This window comes from Poecilia formosa, unplaced genomic scaffold, assembly GCF_000485575.1.
Source record: "Poecilia formosa unplaced genomic scaffold, Poecilia_formosa-5.1.2 Scaffold32, whole genome shotgun sequence".
In the NCBI taxonomy this organism is placed as follows: Eukaryota; Metazoa; Chordata; class Actinopteri; order Cyprinodontiformes; family Poeciliidae; genus Poecilia; species Poecilia formosa.
The window spans coordinates 1,767,592-1,783,787 of record NW_006799971.1 but is presented as its reverse complement, the minus strand read 5'-3'; the positions used below and the strand labels follow the sequence as shown (position 1 = coordinate 1,783,787).

Sequence of the window (16,196 nt, the reverse complement as noted above, 5' to 3'; positions counted from 1 at the left end):
TGAAGGCTGTGCAGATTTTTTTGTTGTATACTTTTTTATATAGTTTAAGTTAATATTGGTTTGGTAAACTGATTTTGAATGTTTTAAAACAGTCTTCCCTTCTATGGAAGCTTTTTTGGGTGCTTCTGTTCAATTGTTATTACTATTATTATGTAAAATAACAATAAATCAGAACATTATAATGTAATTATTTCAAAATTTAAATTAAAAAAAGCAAACTCATATGGCATGTACTAGTAGATTCTAGTGAAATCTAACGAAAACTCAAAACTGGACTTATCAAGTTCTCCTTTTCTATTTTTACACAATTACTAAGAAGACAGTTGACTGAAAAGGCCAAAGGTTCCAGACAGCCAAGCATCGACAGTGTGTGTGTGTGTGTGTGTGTGTGTGTGTGTGTGTGTGTGTGTGTGTGTGTGTGTATGCGCGCGCGCGCGCGCGCGTGCGTGCGTGCGTGTTGCCCATTCAGATCTGCATGAGGAAAAGCTGCCCCACTTCTCCCAAGACCAAAGGTACCAAAGTCCAGGACGTCACTGCACCCTGACTGACAAACTTTCCTAATCTGAAATCTAGAAAAGTGCATTTTAATTGGGCATTAATTGTGTATTATTTGTCTATTCTCAACAACATCCATTGAGTATGGGTCACCTGTATTTATGTGTGTTTAGTCAAGTTTCATTATTGAATCTGTCAAGTGTATTTTTGAGTAGAAGTTGTTGTATGTTTGTGTTCCTATCCATTTAAATAAATGACCGATGGATGCTTTGGTTTGTACCTGTCATTTTTCATCTTATGCAGATTTTAATTTGGGAATCTAAGTAACTAAAATTTTCTCATCTGCATCAATTGCCTGTGCTGATGGACCGATTTGGTTTAGTTTTTGATTTCAGGTTGAGAACCTCACAAAATCATTCAAACATGCCTCTACAACCATTTGAATATTCAGCAAGTCAATATTTCCAGATTAACAATCAAATTTTCTGAGAAGCCTATTTAGGTAGGGTTTTCATAGTTGGAGACCATAATCATCAAAAGTAACAAAAAGAAAAATTTAAAATATAGTGTAATAAATATGTACCACACATGACATTTACTTACAATTACAGGCCCAATTGACAAGATAACAATTATGAGATTTTACATTTATTAATTTTAATAGCTGTATTTTCGTTGTTATTATTATTCATTTGACATTCTTTGAATAAAGAAAAACAAGTTTTATGTTAATTTTAATAACCAAAATAGACAAAACCTATACTTTAAAGGTTGTTTTGGATGCTATGAAATACGTACTATAAAAACTAATGGAATCTAAACATATTAGTTCGCATGACTTATATTTTTCATTGATTGATGAAATAATTTTAATTTAAAGAAAGCAAAATTTAAAATTCAAAAGTTTGACCGCACTATTTTTGTAAGCAGCCTTTAACCAGCAGAGGGAGCCCACAGAAATGACCAGAACCCGCGATAATTCAAGTGTCACGTCCCCGGCTTAACGTTCTCCTTAACTCTCGCGAGATTTCCTGTTTCCTCCTCTTTCGCTCCCTGTAGCCAACATGGCAGTCGGCAAGAATAAGAGGCTGACCAAAGGCGGCAAAAAAGGTGCCAAAAAGAAGATGTAAGTCAAAAATTTCTTCACGGGTACACGGAATAGGTGTTCTGCTTCTCACCGTTGTTCTTTCGGCGAGATAAATGTGACGGATGAAGTTGATATTAAACAGATTGTAGAGGTGAGGACGCTGGTCTTGTCGCTGCCGGCCTCTGTATCTGTGTATGGAGCTCAGACACGCTCTCTAGCAGAACTTCTTAATGTGGCTTTCTACCGCTTAGTTTAACTTACACAAAGCGCAGAGACTGTTTTCAGTATGCCTAGAGAAAGGGTAGAGTTCGGTGTCTCTGTAGTCAGTTATTGTAGCGATATTTGCCAAAGCTGCTAAATGTTAGCAGTGCTGTGTTAAGCGATGAGTTAGCTGCCTGCAGCACAGTTTAGCTCCAGACCAATTGAAAGAGTTTACCGTTAGGCTGAGTTACATTTCAGAATCACTAGAGAGTGCTGAAGAAGTTTAAAGCTAAAAACTGTTTCTTGTTCACAGTGTGGACCCGTTCTCTAAGAAGGACTGGTACGATGTGAAGGCACCAGCCATGTTCAACATCCGCAACATTGGCAAAACCTTGGTCACCAGGACTCAGGGAACCAGTAAGTCTGCATTCTGTACCCGGGGACACTTTAATATGTAACCATTTTTCTCTACAGGGTCTTTTAGGGAAAACAAATGTACAGCTAACATTTAGTCACAATAGTTTCCTTGTGTTTTCAGCAAAGATATTGGTAATAGATAATAAATAGGTATTTTTCAGCTTTACATGCACAGATATTGTTGGAATTAAATGATTCTATAATACTCTTAGTTACTTTGAATTGTAAAAATCACTTGGTTCTAAATAGTTCTTGGTTAGTAGATCACTTCATTTTTGCAAGTTGTACATTCAAATTGTCCATTACTGTCTTCTTGTTTTTATACTACAAACAGGGTTTTTTTAGGATACAAATAATAATGATTTAGATGAACAATGTATTACAAAAAAAATGCAAAGATAAAGAAGATGGATGTGTTAGAACAGCAGGAACACTTTATGCAGTATTGGTTGCACAGTAGCATGTGGTTCAGGCTAGTTTATACCAACTACTGGATACGAAAGGTTGAACAAAATATCCATTTTGAAAGGTGTACTGTTGTATATGTTTAATTTGCTAAACTAATATTCCTCAGACCTCTTTATTTTGTCTTTTTGTAAAGAGAGTTTATGTTTGTGGCTTCAAATCATGAGGAATTTCCATGGTGGAAACTAAAAAAAGTCCCACTTTTGACACCTAAAATGTGTCAAAAGTGGGACCGCACTCTAGTCCCGTCAGGATAAGACTGAATCGCCGCTCCTCTTCATGTTGTCATGTTGTTTGAACTCTTTACGCTCCTCTTTGTTTGTCAGGGATTGCCTCTGATGGACTGAAGGGACGCGTGTTCGAGGTGAGCCTGGCTGACCTGCAGAACGACGAGGTGGCCTTCCGCAAGTTCAAGCTTGTCACCGAGGACGTTCAGGGCAAGAACTGCCTCACCAACTTCCACGGCATGGATCTGACCCGCGACAAGATGTGCTCCATGGTCAAGAAGTGGCAGGTAATGTTTGGAAGCAGCTTCATTGTTAAGCTGTGGTGAGCTTTTCAGATGTTTGTTTTCTGCAGTTATTCTTCTTTGGGTTTTTTTAAATAAATTGATCATTTGTCAGCCTGAACAAGAATGGAAGATGATTTAGTTTAGTTTTGTGGCAGTGTTAGTACTGGTTTAGATATTTACTATGTGGGGCTTTCCAATAGGGATCCCCGTTTTTTTTTGTTTTTGTTTTTTTTTTTACTTCTGATACGATGCAAAAGGTTTAGTATCAGCTGATACAGAAAATCAGACAAATGTGCAAATTACAAATTAATTTGCTAACTCTGCACCAGTATAGCACACCTAAATATACAATTAGCTTCACAAGCTTGGTCAAACATGTAAAAACAACTTTAATTTGTTCAGTCAGTGCAACTAGGAGTAGAACAGACAATGTAAAATTAAAAAAAAAAAGAAGGGGGGGAAAAAAAGCACAAAACATAGACTTATACTGAATAGATTTGTCCTTATGGATCAGCCACATTGTCCAACATAGATATTTTTTCTATATTGGCACAGATTCAGATATTGTTTGATCGGTGCATCTCTAGTTTGTGAATATGATTTTCCCAGTTTGAGTATAATGTTGCAGAGACCAGTTATGGTTACCGGTCAACACGGGTTGTAGTTAATTAGTGCATCAGTGAGCACGGCTGATTAGAGAAGCTAAAGCAACACATCGAGATGTGACATAATGAAGTATTATTAGTCATCGTTCCATATATTGTTGCTTTGAGTAGATTGACAACAAACTTCTGTAGTGAAAGTGTCATGGTCGCTCTCTGATTCGGGGTTCAGATTGGCATACAGTCTGGCTGACATGGACATCTGGAACATGTGTGTTTTTCTACCTGGATCAGCCTTGTAAATAGATCTTCAGATCGTAGGAGTTAAACTCCACGCTGTCTTGTGATTTGCATTGATCAGTAGATTGAGAATGTGTCCCGGTGTTCTTCCTCAGACCATGATCGAGGCCCATGTGGACGTGAAGACGACCGACGGATACCTCCTGCGTCTCTTCTGCGTGGGATTCACAAAGAAGCGCACCAACCAGATCAGGAAGACGTCGTACGCCCAGCACCAGCAGGTCCGCCAGATCCGCAAGAAGATGATGGAGATCATGACGCGTGAGGTCCAGACCAACGACCTGAAGGAAGTGGTCAACAAGCTGTAAGTCCACTTCCTGAGCAGCAGAGGGAAGCTGAACTCCTGATGTTTGGGTGGAAGATGTCTGACGCGCTTTGTTTTTTTATGGTGCGTTTCAGGATCCCTGACAGCGTCGGCAAAGACATAGAGAAGGCGTGTCAGTCCATCTACCCCCTACACGACGTCTACGTCCGCAAGGTCAAGATGCTGAAGAAGCCCAAGTTTGAACGTAGGTCCACCTCCTCTGTTGACGGTCATGTGGGAGCGTGTGATGAAATACTGTTTCGGTCCCATATGACTGCCTGATTACTGTTTGAGATCAGCTGATGCTCCTCTCTAACTTGGACATCACTGCCTCAGCACCGTTACTGGCAGGAGGAAAAGAAACAAATTTGTTCTTTTTCATTCCAGTGGGCAAACTGATGGAGCTCCACGGTGAAGGCGGCTCCACCACCACCGCAAAGGTTTCTGGGGATGACACTGGAGCCAAGGTGGAGAGGGCCGATGGTTATGAGCCCCCCATCCAGGAGACTGTCTGAACACCCCAACAGATTTAATAAAACATGTAAATGACCAACAAACCTGTCTGTGGCTGTGTTTGTGAAGGAGCTGCTTTTGGTGTCAGTTCTTACTATAAAAGGTCATATTCAATAAATAATTCAGAGTTCATTTCAGTAACTTTATTCATAGTGATATAGAGATATGAGGGATTAATGAAATGTTCAGAGGTTTCCAGAGGTACAAGGTCTTGACCATCATAGTGAAACGTTTCCTGCTGTAATTGCTGCAGAGAGTTCTGGAGGCAGTCAGCCTGAGACTCTGCTGAGGAGCTGAGCAAACAGATTGGTTTTTCCCCATCTGCTCCACACCTTGCAGTTGTCTAGAAAAAGCTTCCCCAAAACATGATGCCTCCACCTCCATCTTCATAGCTGGGAGATCTTGGGATTTTTCCACTCCACACCTTAAGAATCTCCAGCCAACTCTCTGATGGACTTTGCTTTACAGTCAAAACTGGTTCCTCCTGTTGGATTGTGCACATTTTCTTTCCACTAAACTTCCCATGAACTGATGCAGTTGATTCATAGGGGTCAATATTTGTAGAGAATAACCATCTCATATCTGGTGTCTCGCATGATTAGGTTCTGCCATAATTTGTGGTCGTTTCCAGTCAAATTTTCCGAGAAGCTGAATTCTGGGTTCTCCATTAACTGGAAGCAAAAAAAAAAAAAAACCCTAAAAGATCATTTTAATGAGTTTCAGTTCTTGAACTGAAATGCATTTAATCTCGTACATTTGAGTTATCAAGTATATTATTAATAATATCAGGAGTGGTAATAACTTACACACTTCAGCTTTTAATCAAAGAGGACTGGAGGCTTCAAATAACTACTGCTGGTCAAATTCCGGTGCAGACTTATTCAGATTAGAGAGCAAATAATTAATACACTAAAAATCTGTAAGGGCCAAACATCTCAGTAGCATGGATGATGAAGAACCACTAGGGGGAGCAAGTGTTCAGTTAAATTCAGAATAGACCTAGAGAAATACTGTTAAAAATCTTTATTTGGAACGTAATTCAGTAAATGCTTGAGAAAAGTTGCACAACTTTAAATACTGTTTAAGTTATAATGCTTTCCAAACACGACTGATTAAACGTCCACAAGTCCGTTAATCAAGAACTTGTAGATAGTTTTTGGGGACGAGGGCCCGTTTTCCCCTCAATTCCCCCAGAAACCATTCATCATCCACTGACGCCAGGTTGGTGACGATGTCCCCGACCTGCGGGTGAAGGAAGAGGACAGGTGGGCTGGGGCCTGAGTTTTGGTTCCGTATTGAGAATGAAGAATGAATATGACAAACACCACCGTACCTTGAGTGAGAGCTCCTCCTCACAGTCTGATGTGAAGCTGTACAGAGCCGTTCCCATCAGGCAGCCAGCGGCTCCGTCCTGCTGCTCTCCTGATGAGGAACACAGCAATGCGTTAATCTTCACCGTTTATTGGCGCTCAACTAAGCTGTTTTCACACCTGATAGTTCAGTAGGTGATATTCGATTGAGGGCCAAAATTACATTTGTTCCATCTTCAGCTGCTGCGGTTAACTTTCACCCTGCACCGAGTCAAACCAACCAAACCCTTTGAAATACATGTTGCCCTCCTCACCTGTGGTGGCGCTGCACCAAGAACTACTGAAGGAAACTACACAAAAACCTCTGAAGAAGATGCTGACCACAGCTTCCTTCTTTGCAAAATGCCGGGATGGCCGACAAACCAATAATAATATTTAATGCAATAACATAATCAATAGAAGATACATCCAATAAAATGTCCAATAATTACATTGAACTCAGATCCAGAATCAAACAGCATTCTGGGAGATGTAGGCAGACAAAAGGCTATAACCTCTTTACCTCTCATGGCGAGCTACGCAAGGTTGGTACCATCAACACACTCATTCGCTCTTTGGTTACAAAGAAACAACCTGTTGAGTAACTTGTGCAGCAGCAGTTTTATGTCTTGCCACCGTGCCTCAAAACTGCTGAAAAATAAAAACTATTTGGAGAGAAAACTGTGGATAAAACAGGAAAACTTGTCATCAGTTTGGCAGGATATCAGATATTTTAAAACAAAAAAACTGAACAAAAGTTATCTATATTGACTGATATCACACCCTTATATCGTGATACAACATGTGATTTTAGCTGTTGGAGGATTTCTCTTTTGTTTTGATAAAAATAAATAAATAAATCTACAGGTCATTTCTGCCTCTAGTGCTACTTTTGGTTGTATTTACCCAGAGTGCCCTGCGCTTTACTCCACTTCCTGCTTCTGGAGTGGTCTCTGAACCGCTTGGCATTCACACATACATTTGAACCACACCAGAATTCACTTCAACCGACCTGAAACCGAGGATTGTAGGGGGACCAGAGTTGGATTAAGCATTCACACATCCCCAAGCAAACCGGACTTTCTAAACAAATCTACTGGAGTTGGATTAAAGCAGATTTAACAGGGCTGGTGTGAATGCAGTCTCAGATGAAACAGCTTCAGCTGCACAAGTTAGGGCGACATTCTCTCCACATCTGCTGGTTCTCTGTTCACATGGATCGGGTTATGACATGCATATTTATTGATCAGTTTGTCACATGATTAAATAGTGAACATCTGAATAGAGAACTTTCTCCTCATCGTGCAGGGTTAGGTTTGCACATTAAACTTTTGGCGGTTAAGTTTTCAGCTTTTAGAACCATTAACACCCTGCTGAGAACTCTCTGTACCTGACGAGATGTCGACGAAGGCCCTGGGAAACATGCCCTCCCTGCCGTTGAGCCTGCCACTGCTCCACTCCTCGCTCAGGTGCTCGGTGATCAGGATGCAATCGTCTTTCTGAAATGACAGCTCGTCCTGGGTCTTTGCCGCATAGTCGTACAGAGCCACCGCCCACTGCACACCGGACCTGGCGGTCTGAGGACGAACAGAAGAATCAGAATGTAAATTTAAGTCATAAGCATCCGTTGAGTTTTCTGTTTTAGGTTCATGTGTTCCAGTCTGATCTTTGGTGACGTTAATGCTTGTGTAAATAATGGCTACCTGGGCAGGTTTGGCAGCTGCTGCTTGTCCAAAGGCAGAATGAGCAGCAAGACCTGTGGAAACAATAACAATAATGAAGCAGCACTAAGTTTGCATTTGACACAGGATCTGGCAGAGTTCCAGCCTGCTACAGGTGTCTTCATTTGCAACTGAGCTCATTACAGGGTGCTTCAACAAGCCAACCGCTAGCCTACATCTGCACTAAAACCATCTTTGACGTGCCTGATATTGTTGGAACAAGTATTTGTGTCCAAGTCTCCTAATAATCTGAGGCACTCAGTCGCTCTGACAAGAAAGTTAGCTGCCTGATTCGTCCTGGAACAACGGAGAAACGGGGCTACTGGTCCCGCAATGACGTCTTCGAGCCGGACTAACGTTTCTGGTTGTCCTCATGGTTGAGTTGTACCGACACTCAGTTTGTTTCTCAAGATTTACTCGTTATCTTGAGAAAACCATCAGGAAAAAAATGATGCAGCTCCGTCCGATCTCAGCTTCTGTAGACTCACATGGCATCTGGAGAAAAGTCTTATGGTCAGAGAACACAGACCAGAAAACTGTCGGCTCACTGTGAAGCACGGTGGTGGCAACCATGTTGTGGGGTTTCTGACAGTGGTAGTACTGCACTGCACAGTTTGTGTTTGGGTCCAGATTGGTGTTCCAACAGGACAATGATCCCAAACAATGTTTGCAGCAGGCTAACATGAAGCTTCTGGAGCTTCCTGTCAAAGCCCAACCTTCACTCTGTAGACAGTTTGTTGACTTCAAAGCTGGATCCATGTCAGGAAACTAACTGGTTCAAATAAACTCCACCAATTCTCACATATTGAGCCAATATGATGCCAGGAGCCTGTTGATGCCTGTAAAAAGGTCAATGTGGAACTCGACGCCCGTGGCTTGTTTGAACCCATAATTCACCTATAAGTTTGACCCAATGCGGATAAAATATTGTGCATCCAATTATTATTTTTAGTTTTTCTTTTCCCCAGTCATTGAAGTTGTAATCAATCCACCTCTGGGGGAAAATAACAACTGAAACTAATCTTTTATTTACTGTAAACTTGAAACATTTTGTTGGTCAAACAGAACAGCTGAACATTAATGTACATGGAAGCAGAGGAGTTGCCGGAGTTGCTGACTTATATTTGGATGCAGAGTCTCCTCCGTCTGGACCGGACTTAAATGAAACAAAAACAGAGGCACAAATTCCTCTGAGGCAAGAGAAGCAACTCCATGAAGACTGAAGAACGGATGAGGTCATTTCATTAAAGGGGCAGTATTATGGCATATTTTATAGCACAATCAAGTAACTATATTATCTTTAGTTGCTATAATTGATTTTGTAATTTAGCGCCTTGAAATTGGGCCTCTGTCTCTTTAAAAACTCCCGCTCTTTTTGAAACTCCGCCTTTTAACCCTTTGACAACATTTTAACCAGCTGTTAGGTTCACCCAGAGGTTTTCCACAGCTGAATGGTTGCATGGGAGATTAAAGGATTTTTTATGGAAGTAAATATGTGCCATCAGAATTTGAATAAAAAAATGCAAAAAATCGTCTCAAATTCAGCGTCTAAAAATTCGCTGTACTAAAATGGCAAGGTTACTTCAGGTCACAGACATTAGCAATCATTGTCAGATTTCAACACCCAGCCAATCACATGACCCAAGTGTCATATTGAAGAAATACCAGCATCTCCAAGGCTGGCGACCATGGAGGCGAACGCAAACCCAACCCCAACAGTGAGTCTATGCTTTCATATTTCTGTAGTATATTTTATTTTGCGCATGAAGTTTGATACATTATCTTAAAGCTTGATTTGAAACACGGGTTTGGGCCGTTGTTAATCTTACACCGTGTAATGCTGGCATATTAGTTTTCGCTACCTCCTAGACCCCCAGCCCCCTCCCCCCTTCTCTTGGCTGTCCCACACCCAATTTTCCCGTGTTTTATTTCAAAAAGGAATACCACTTACGCCGAGTCTAGAATCTTTAAAGAGAACTGATGGGTGGCGACTTTCCGGGTTGTTTGTATGTTGTCTTAGGTGAGACTGAGACAGGCAGCCTTAGTAAAGTCGTAATTTTCCGGGAGATGCTACCGCTAATGTAGTAAGCTAACATGGCTGCCTTGTATGAGTTCACAGGGGGCTGTGAACTCTTCCAACATTAATTATAACCACAACCCCATTCTGTTCATCTACTGTATTGTTCATGTGACTTCATTTATGAATAAATTAATACATTTATGGTCATTATAGCGTCATCCAAACTACTGCTTCTCTTATCAGACAAGTGTTGATATACAATATTAATTTACATTCTTCTTACTTTGCGGTACAAAACGTCGTTCTGTTACCTAGCAACATTAGAAACAACCTCCTTTTTTCCATTTGATTTTAACTAATTTTGAAGAAAATATATGCTTGTAAGTACATCTGTTAACTTATTAAAATCCTTTTAAGAATCAAAGCAACACTCCAGGTAAAGCTAAAAAAAAAAACAGTCTATTTTACATAATACTGCCCCTTTAAGATGACAGGATGAGCCTGAACCCGGTTCAGATTACTTCAGCTAAAGCAGAACCAAAATGAGGTGTGAATCGTCCTCACCTGGCAGCGCCACCCCGGCAGCCGGACCCGGCTGCTGCCTCGGAGGTGGAGGCAGATCCTCGATGACCTCCACAAAGTTCAGAGGGAAGATGCCCACGGAGACGCCGACCTGCCCCCGAGCCCAGTCCTCCCCCACGTACTCCTTCAGCTGGATCACGTCCCCCTCCGAGAAGGACAGCTCGTCGCTGTGCTCCCCCTCGAACTCGAACCGGGCCACACACCTGGGACCGCTGCTGGGGACAATTCACACGTCCGGTCAGCCTCTTGGGATGGTTGGACAAAGACAACGCAAAGGTTCAAAACCCAACAGAACAGTACCTGACGGAGGCAGCTTGCGTCTTCTTCTTCTTGGCTAACGGTGTGGGTGATTTGGACTAATTGAGGGAAAAAAAAAAAAATCACCATCAACTTCCTTTCATTCATTCATAGATTTTCTCTACGTTACATTTATAGAATGGCTGCTTGCTTGAAACTTACCAGTACTTCGACATAACTGATGGGAAAGAACCCAGTGGAGCCGTTACAGGTGCCTCTGTACCACTGGCTGTCCACCTGCTCCACCTCAGTCACAACGTCTCCTGCTGAGAGGCTCAGCTCCGACGGGCCCTCTGTGGTCACAACCAAAGATTTAAAGTCTCAAATAAAACACTGGATTTTCTAAGATTGTTTTAAGAAAATAAGAAAAAAACAAAAACAAAAAAAACACCATCTCCAGAGCAAAACATCAAGAAATTTAGTATTCACCTCTGTTTCCTTAAATTCCCTTAAATAAAGAGTGTAACCAGCTGCTTTTAAAAGTCAGCTGATTAGTACATGGCAGAGATGAAAGTTATCAATTAATGAGTTACAGTTGATTCTTATTGATCGACTATCGGTTATTATTTTCTTAAAAGCCTGTTTTTTTCCCTCTTAGTTAAGAGGGCCAACTGTCTTTCTGTAATAAGAAAGGCTAAATTTTTCTTAATATGCTTTTTTTTTTCTTGAAAAAAAAAAAAAGAATAAATAAAATTTAATTAAAAAAGAAGCACATCATTAAAGAGCACATTTCTGACAATATTAGAACAATATAATGGGGGTTGGGTTTTAATTGTCAGTTAATTATAAATGCAGAGTCAAAGAACGTAAACTCTTACCTGGAACAAAGTCATGCAGAGCCTTCACCTTGAGCCCATCGGCACATCCACCCGAAGCAGCTGCACCTTCTTCCTGCAGGGAAACAGATCAGCTCTCAAACTAGCGCTTAGCCTCCACAGATTCATTTCCTAAACCAATTAATTACCTGTGGGTGTGAAAAATCAGAGTCCAGAGGAGTTATGATCTTCATTCGGGACTTGTGGACTCTCCCTCTGGTTTCTCCGATCTGGCATTCAAACTCACTGTGGCTGATCTTCTCCAGAAGCAGAATTACTTCATCTTTCTGTTAGGAAACCACCAAATTCATAAGGTTCTGTAGAACTCAGTCTACACAGAACGACGCTGTGGATGTTTCAGCCACCTGCAGAGTCAGCTCCTCCGAGTTCCTCCCGTCAAAATCAGCAGATGCGATCCCGTGAGGGAGCGGGAGCTGGTGGCGACAACCCAAAACTGAAACGCCGTCTCAGAAAGATGAATTTCAAACACACGCAGAGCCCTGAGCCAGTATCTTTCTCACCATGTAGTTGTTGTAGAGGCGGTGGCCCGGAGCGGGCCTGGGAGGCAGCACCAGGCCTTTCTTGGTCGGCTTCTGAGACTTGAACTTTGGCGAAGATCGCTGCGGCTCCGACTGAGATCGACCCGCTGCCTGAAGGCTGGGGGGGGGAGGTCTGCCGGGGCCCGTCTTGGCCGGAGGGGGCCGGGGAGGGAGGCTTATGTTCCCACTGGGCTTCCTGAAGCACAAAACCCATCAGGAACCCTCAGCTGGGTCACATCTTATCGACTTAAGCTCCTATATCTTGCTGAAAAGTTACTTCTTATTTCATGTATTCTAAAATATTTGGACTGTAAACTAGACTAACAATACTTGGTAAGATTTTGTGTTTTTGCAGTTTGGGATATAAAAACTGTTTTAACTGACCTGGGTGGAAGCGGCGGCTCTGGTCCGGCGCTGAAAGTGTTCTGCACAGCAACAACATGACAGATTTTCAGTACTCCTATTAAACATGTGAGGTAAAGGTGGGCTGCACAGTAGAACCACTGACACCACATTTACACTATAAAGATTTAAGACTTTCCTACTGAAGGCAAGATATTAGCTGCTTATAAACTGTCAGCAGAACCTTTCAGCCTGTGAAGATTCTCATACCTTTCACATTTCTGGCTCTCGGTGAAGTCAGTCTCACCTGAAATGACTTTGAGGATCTAAGGGTCTCCTTATAGCTCGCTGAGGAGGAGTTTGTTGATCCTATGGGCTTTTTAACTGGAAGAGGAGGAGCATCATCCAGAAAGTTATCTGTCATTGAAGAGAGAGCCATGTTTAATGGGAAAAATATGACCAACTCAGGGCTCTGACATAGCTTGGTAAAAGTGCTGACAGCAGGTAAAAATGTGTGGAAATCACACAAATTCCACTCTGGACCTGTTAAGATGAAACTCCACGCTCACCTGAAGCAGCCTTGCTAGGAACCCTGATGGTGGTTGGTCTTTTCCATGTGCCCTGTCTGCTGACAGAGCTGACATCGCCAGCCAAACTATACTGAGGTTTGAGCGGCACTTTTTCTGAACAAAGAGAGAAAGCCGACCGATTAGCCATGTAGTTACGCTGCATTGACAAGAAAAGGTTGGACATCCATGATGCACTGCAAAAACACAAAATCATACCAAGTAGTTTTGGTCTAGTTTCTAATGTGACTGTCTTAGTACACTTGAAATAAGATGTAGCTAGCTTACAAGATATAGGAGCTTGTCTTAAGTCAATAATTCCTTAATATTGATGAAAAATATTCAAGTTCCACTGGCAGATTATTTCACTCCTGGGGAAAATGTCCTGTTACAAGTGAAATAATCTGCCAGTGGAACATGGTATTTTCTGTCATCTCTGATTTCTTTTCAAAAAAGAAAACGAGAAAAACTAAATTGCTAAAAATCGGATCGGTACGAAAATGCTATTTTTAAGCCCTAATTACAAACTTAAAGAATGATTCAATCTTTCACCGGAGCAGGCCATCTAACAGAAACAAAGCTCTACTCACTGACTGGGCCGGCCACGCTCTCACTCTCCTCGTGTGAGTTGTAGTTGTTTATGTTCAGGTTGGGTCTGAGTGGCTCTTTGAATGGTTTCACCGGCGGTACGAGCGGAAGCGGAGCCGGTTCCTCTTTGTCGACGCCGTCGGACCTGGTCAACCCGAAAGGTCGCGACCTGTGGGGCTGACCCCCCTTGCTGTGTAAGGCCTCCAGCTCCTCTCTCACCGAATGCCCCACTGGTTTGGTAGGAGGCTTGGGTCTGGTGAGCGGTTCTTGGTTTTGTGAGTTCTGAGAAGCGAACATGTTCTGACTGGAGTTATTTGTGCCATTAGGTTTAAAAGTTGCAGGAGGTTTAGAAGCAACTGGGGGTCTGTAGGTGGCCCTCCTGGGTGGAAGGTTTGGTGTGGCTGCTTGTGACCCATTGTCCTCTTCGGTACCAGTTTGGCTCTCAAAAGCTTGAATCCTGGCACGGATGTTTCGGTGATTGTGGTCGTCACTCATTGTTCCATCTGCATCTTCATCCAACGACTTCTCATACAACTGGTTGATGTAGTACCGGCCCTCCTCACACTCGCTACGTTCACCGAAGACCTCCAGTAATTCCTCCAAGTACTTATTGGTGGGAACGTCTCGTGGAAAAGACTGAAACACGTCACAGTTTTCTCCAAGTGTAACCAAAGTCTGATGCTCCTCTTTTGTGTCGTTTTTGTTCAGTTTCGTTCGGGGACGTGGAACAGGTCTCTGAGCGTTGTCTAGGTTTGAAGCAGCACGCTGAACAGAAGCAGAGTCAGACTGATGATCAGTCACGTTTGTCCAGTGGACGGTGACGGATCTGCTCGTACGTTGGGGGACAGACTCATCAGATCCCCAGTGGTCTGGATCACAGGGACGACTACAACCCTCTGTACTGGTGTGCTCCGCTGATCTATCTACAACCTTTATGCCTCTTTTTACCTCCGATGCTTTTGGAAATGAAGACCTCGGAGGCTTTTGGGGCTTGTTAGCTGAACACAGAAAGAAAATCACAGTTAGAGCCCAACAGAGGCAAGAAGAATCAAGTCAAGCACATTTCAGCAACAAAGCAGTTCAAAGTGCGTTACACCATAAAAACATAATAAAGTAACCATCTATGAAACAAACAGTAAACATTACATTTTGTCAAATGCCATCATTTGATGGCAATGTTGATCAATATTCCAGTTATTATGAATCAAAAGCAACTCCAAACAGGCAAGTTTTTAGCCTTGATTTAAAGGAACTTGGTGTTTCCGCTGTTTTGCAGTTTTCTGGAAGTTTGTTCCAGGTTAGTGGAGCATATAAACTGAATGCTGGTTCTCTGTGTTTGGTTCTGGGGATGAGGACCAGACCAGAACCAGAAGACCTGAATGGTCCCATCCGGTCTGGACAATTGGTACAACAGCAGCAACGACAACAGGTCTCTAATGTCTTTTGCTAATTTGAAGCTCTTCTATTGAGATGAACCTGTACTGTGATGTAAGGCAGGGGTTCCCAAACCTTTCCATGCCATGGCCCTCCATAGAAAATTAACCTCTGGCAGGGACCCGCTTGGCAAACCCACAAACAATGCTACAAAATATGTAAAGAAACATCAACTTTTAGTATCATTTTTATTCACTGTTCAATAGTTATTACATTAATTTAGCATAAGTGCTTCCTCGTAACTTCTGATTTTAGATGGCAATGAGTTTATTCTGTGACAGAAAATTTCATCAGACAATATCAAATAACAACAGTCTTATTACAATCCCCTCTTTTGATACGAAAATATGTTTTTATTTTATTCCCACAGTTCTCATGGTTTTTTGCAGCAGTGTCCTCCACACCACGGTTCCTTCGCTGCTTTTCTTGTCAGAAACATCTCCATTTCTTAGCTATGCTAGCTTGAGGCAACCAACCCGAAAATGAGCATCAGACATAACATATAAATAAATTTTTTTTTTTTTAAATGACAAAACAGAAAACAGAAATTACAATGAAAAATTTAAGATTAAAAAAATGCATGCCATTTCAATATCTTTTATTTTTGCATTTTTCCCCCTCATCTTCCCCCCAGCTTTAAGAGGAACCCCACAGCGCCCCTTATCACAGCCTCTACTTTGAAAGACACTTGTGTAAGGCAACGAGATCCCAGGATCAGGCCTCACCTGCAGGGTTTCTCCCTGGATGTGGCGAGGCGGCGCCGCAGTGTGGATCAGAGTGTTTCCTAAGCAGCTGGGTCTGTGTTCCACTCTGACGTGGGGCCGCAGTGGGCTTGGCCGGCTGCTCTGACTGTGTCTTCTCTTTAATCACCTGGTCATAGGATGGTGGCAGCTGAGTCATGAAAAAGAGCGTCTGATGTTATCTTGTATCTGAGTGTATTGATATGTCCCAGTATTAGGAAATGTCTGTGAAATTAAGTCTTTTTAGTTATTTATTGTTTTAGGGATGCACCAATATGAACTGAAACTACATGTTTCAGTTCTCTCCA

At 42.1% G+C, this 16,196-nt stretch overlaps 2 protein-coding genes across 3 annotated transcripts; one reads left to right on the top strand and one right to left on the bottom strand.

Annotated features, from left to right (window-relative positions):
- Positions 1-1,511: 1,511 nt before the first annotated feature.
- LOC103136419 (40S ribosomal protein S3a) lies at positions 1,512-4,939 on the top strand. The gene is made up of 6 exons (XM_007549658.1): positions 1,512-1,621; positions 2,097-2,200; positions 2,992-3,179; positions 4,174-4,382; positions 4,478-4,587; positions 4,770-4,939. Exons 1-6 carry the CDS (start codon positions 1,560-1,562, stop codon positions 4,895-4,897), a joined length of 801 nt encoding a protein of 266 aa, XP_007549720.1. The 5' UTR covers positions 1,512-1,559; the 3' UTR covers positions 4,898-4,939.
- Positions 4,940-5,903: 964 nt separating this feature from the next.
- LOC103136474 (SH3 domain-containing protein 19) lies at positions 5,904-16,053 on the bottom strand. Of its 2 annotated transcripts, none has more exons than XM_016670335.1 (16): positions 15,874-16,053; positions 13,717-14,712; positions 13,130-13,243; positions 12,868-12,977; positions 12,603-12,643; positions 12,201-12,414; positions 12,045-12,113; positions 11,829-11,966; positions 11,683-11,755; positions 11,027-11,157; positions 10,868-10,923; positions 10,550-10,782; positions 7,948-8,000; positions 7,635-7,821; positions 6,229-6,317; positions 5,904-6,137 (listed from the first exon to the last, which is right to left on the bottom strand). In XM_016670335.1, the coding sequence occupies exons 1-16, from the start codon at positions 16,046-16,048 to the stop codon at positions 6,027-6,029; spliced, it is 2,790 nt and encodes a 929-aa protein (XP_016525821.1). In that variant the 5' UTR covers positions 16,049-16,053; the 3' UTR covers positions 5,904-6,026. The 2 variants fall into 2 exon arrangements, with proteins under 2 accessions (XP_016525821.1, XP_016525822.1); XM_016670336.1 differs by having other exon boundaries at positions 10,550-10,779.
- Between the last annotated feature and the right edge of the window lie 143 nt (positions 16,054-16,196).

Excerpts from the sequence above, each read along its gene's own strand:
- LOC103136419 (XM_007549658.1), top strand. The coding sequence starts at position 1,560 with ATGGCAGTCGGCAAGAATAAGAGGCTGACCAAAGGCGGCAAAAAAGGT. Across the intron at positions 3,180-4,173 it reads CCATGGTCAAGAAGTGGCAG|ACCATGATCGAGGCCCATGT; the intron begins GTAATGTTTGGA and ends GTTCTTCCTCAG. Across the intron at positions 4,383-4,477 it reads AAGGAAGTGGTCAACAAGCT|GATCCCTGACAGCGTCGGCA; the intron begins GTAAGTCCACTT and ends GGTGCGTTTCAG.
- LOC103136474 (XM_016670335.1), bottom strand. The coding sequence starts at position 16,048 with ATGACTCAGCTGCCACCATCCTATGACCAGGTGATTAAAGAGAAGACA. Across the intron at positions 13,244-13,716 it reads GAGCGTGGCCGGCCCAGTCA|AAAAAGTGCCGCTCAAACCT; the intron begins GTGAGTAGAGCT and ends CTCTTTGTTCAG. Across the intron at positions 11,158-11,682 it reads TCTGCATGACTTTGTTCCAG|AGGGCCCGTCGGAGCTGAGC; the intron begins GTAAGAGTTTAC and ends TTGTGACCACAG.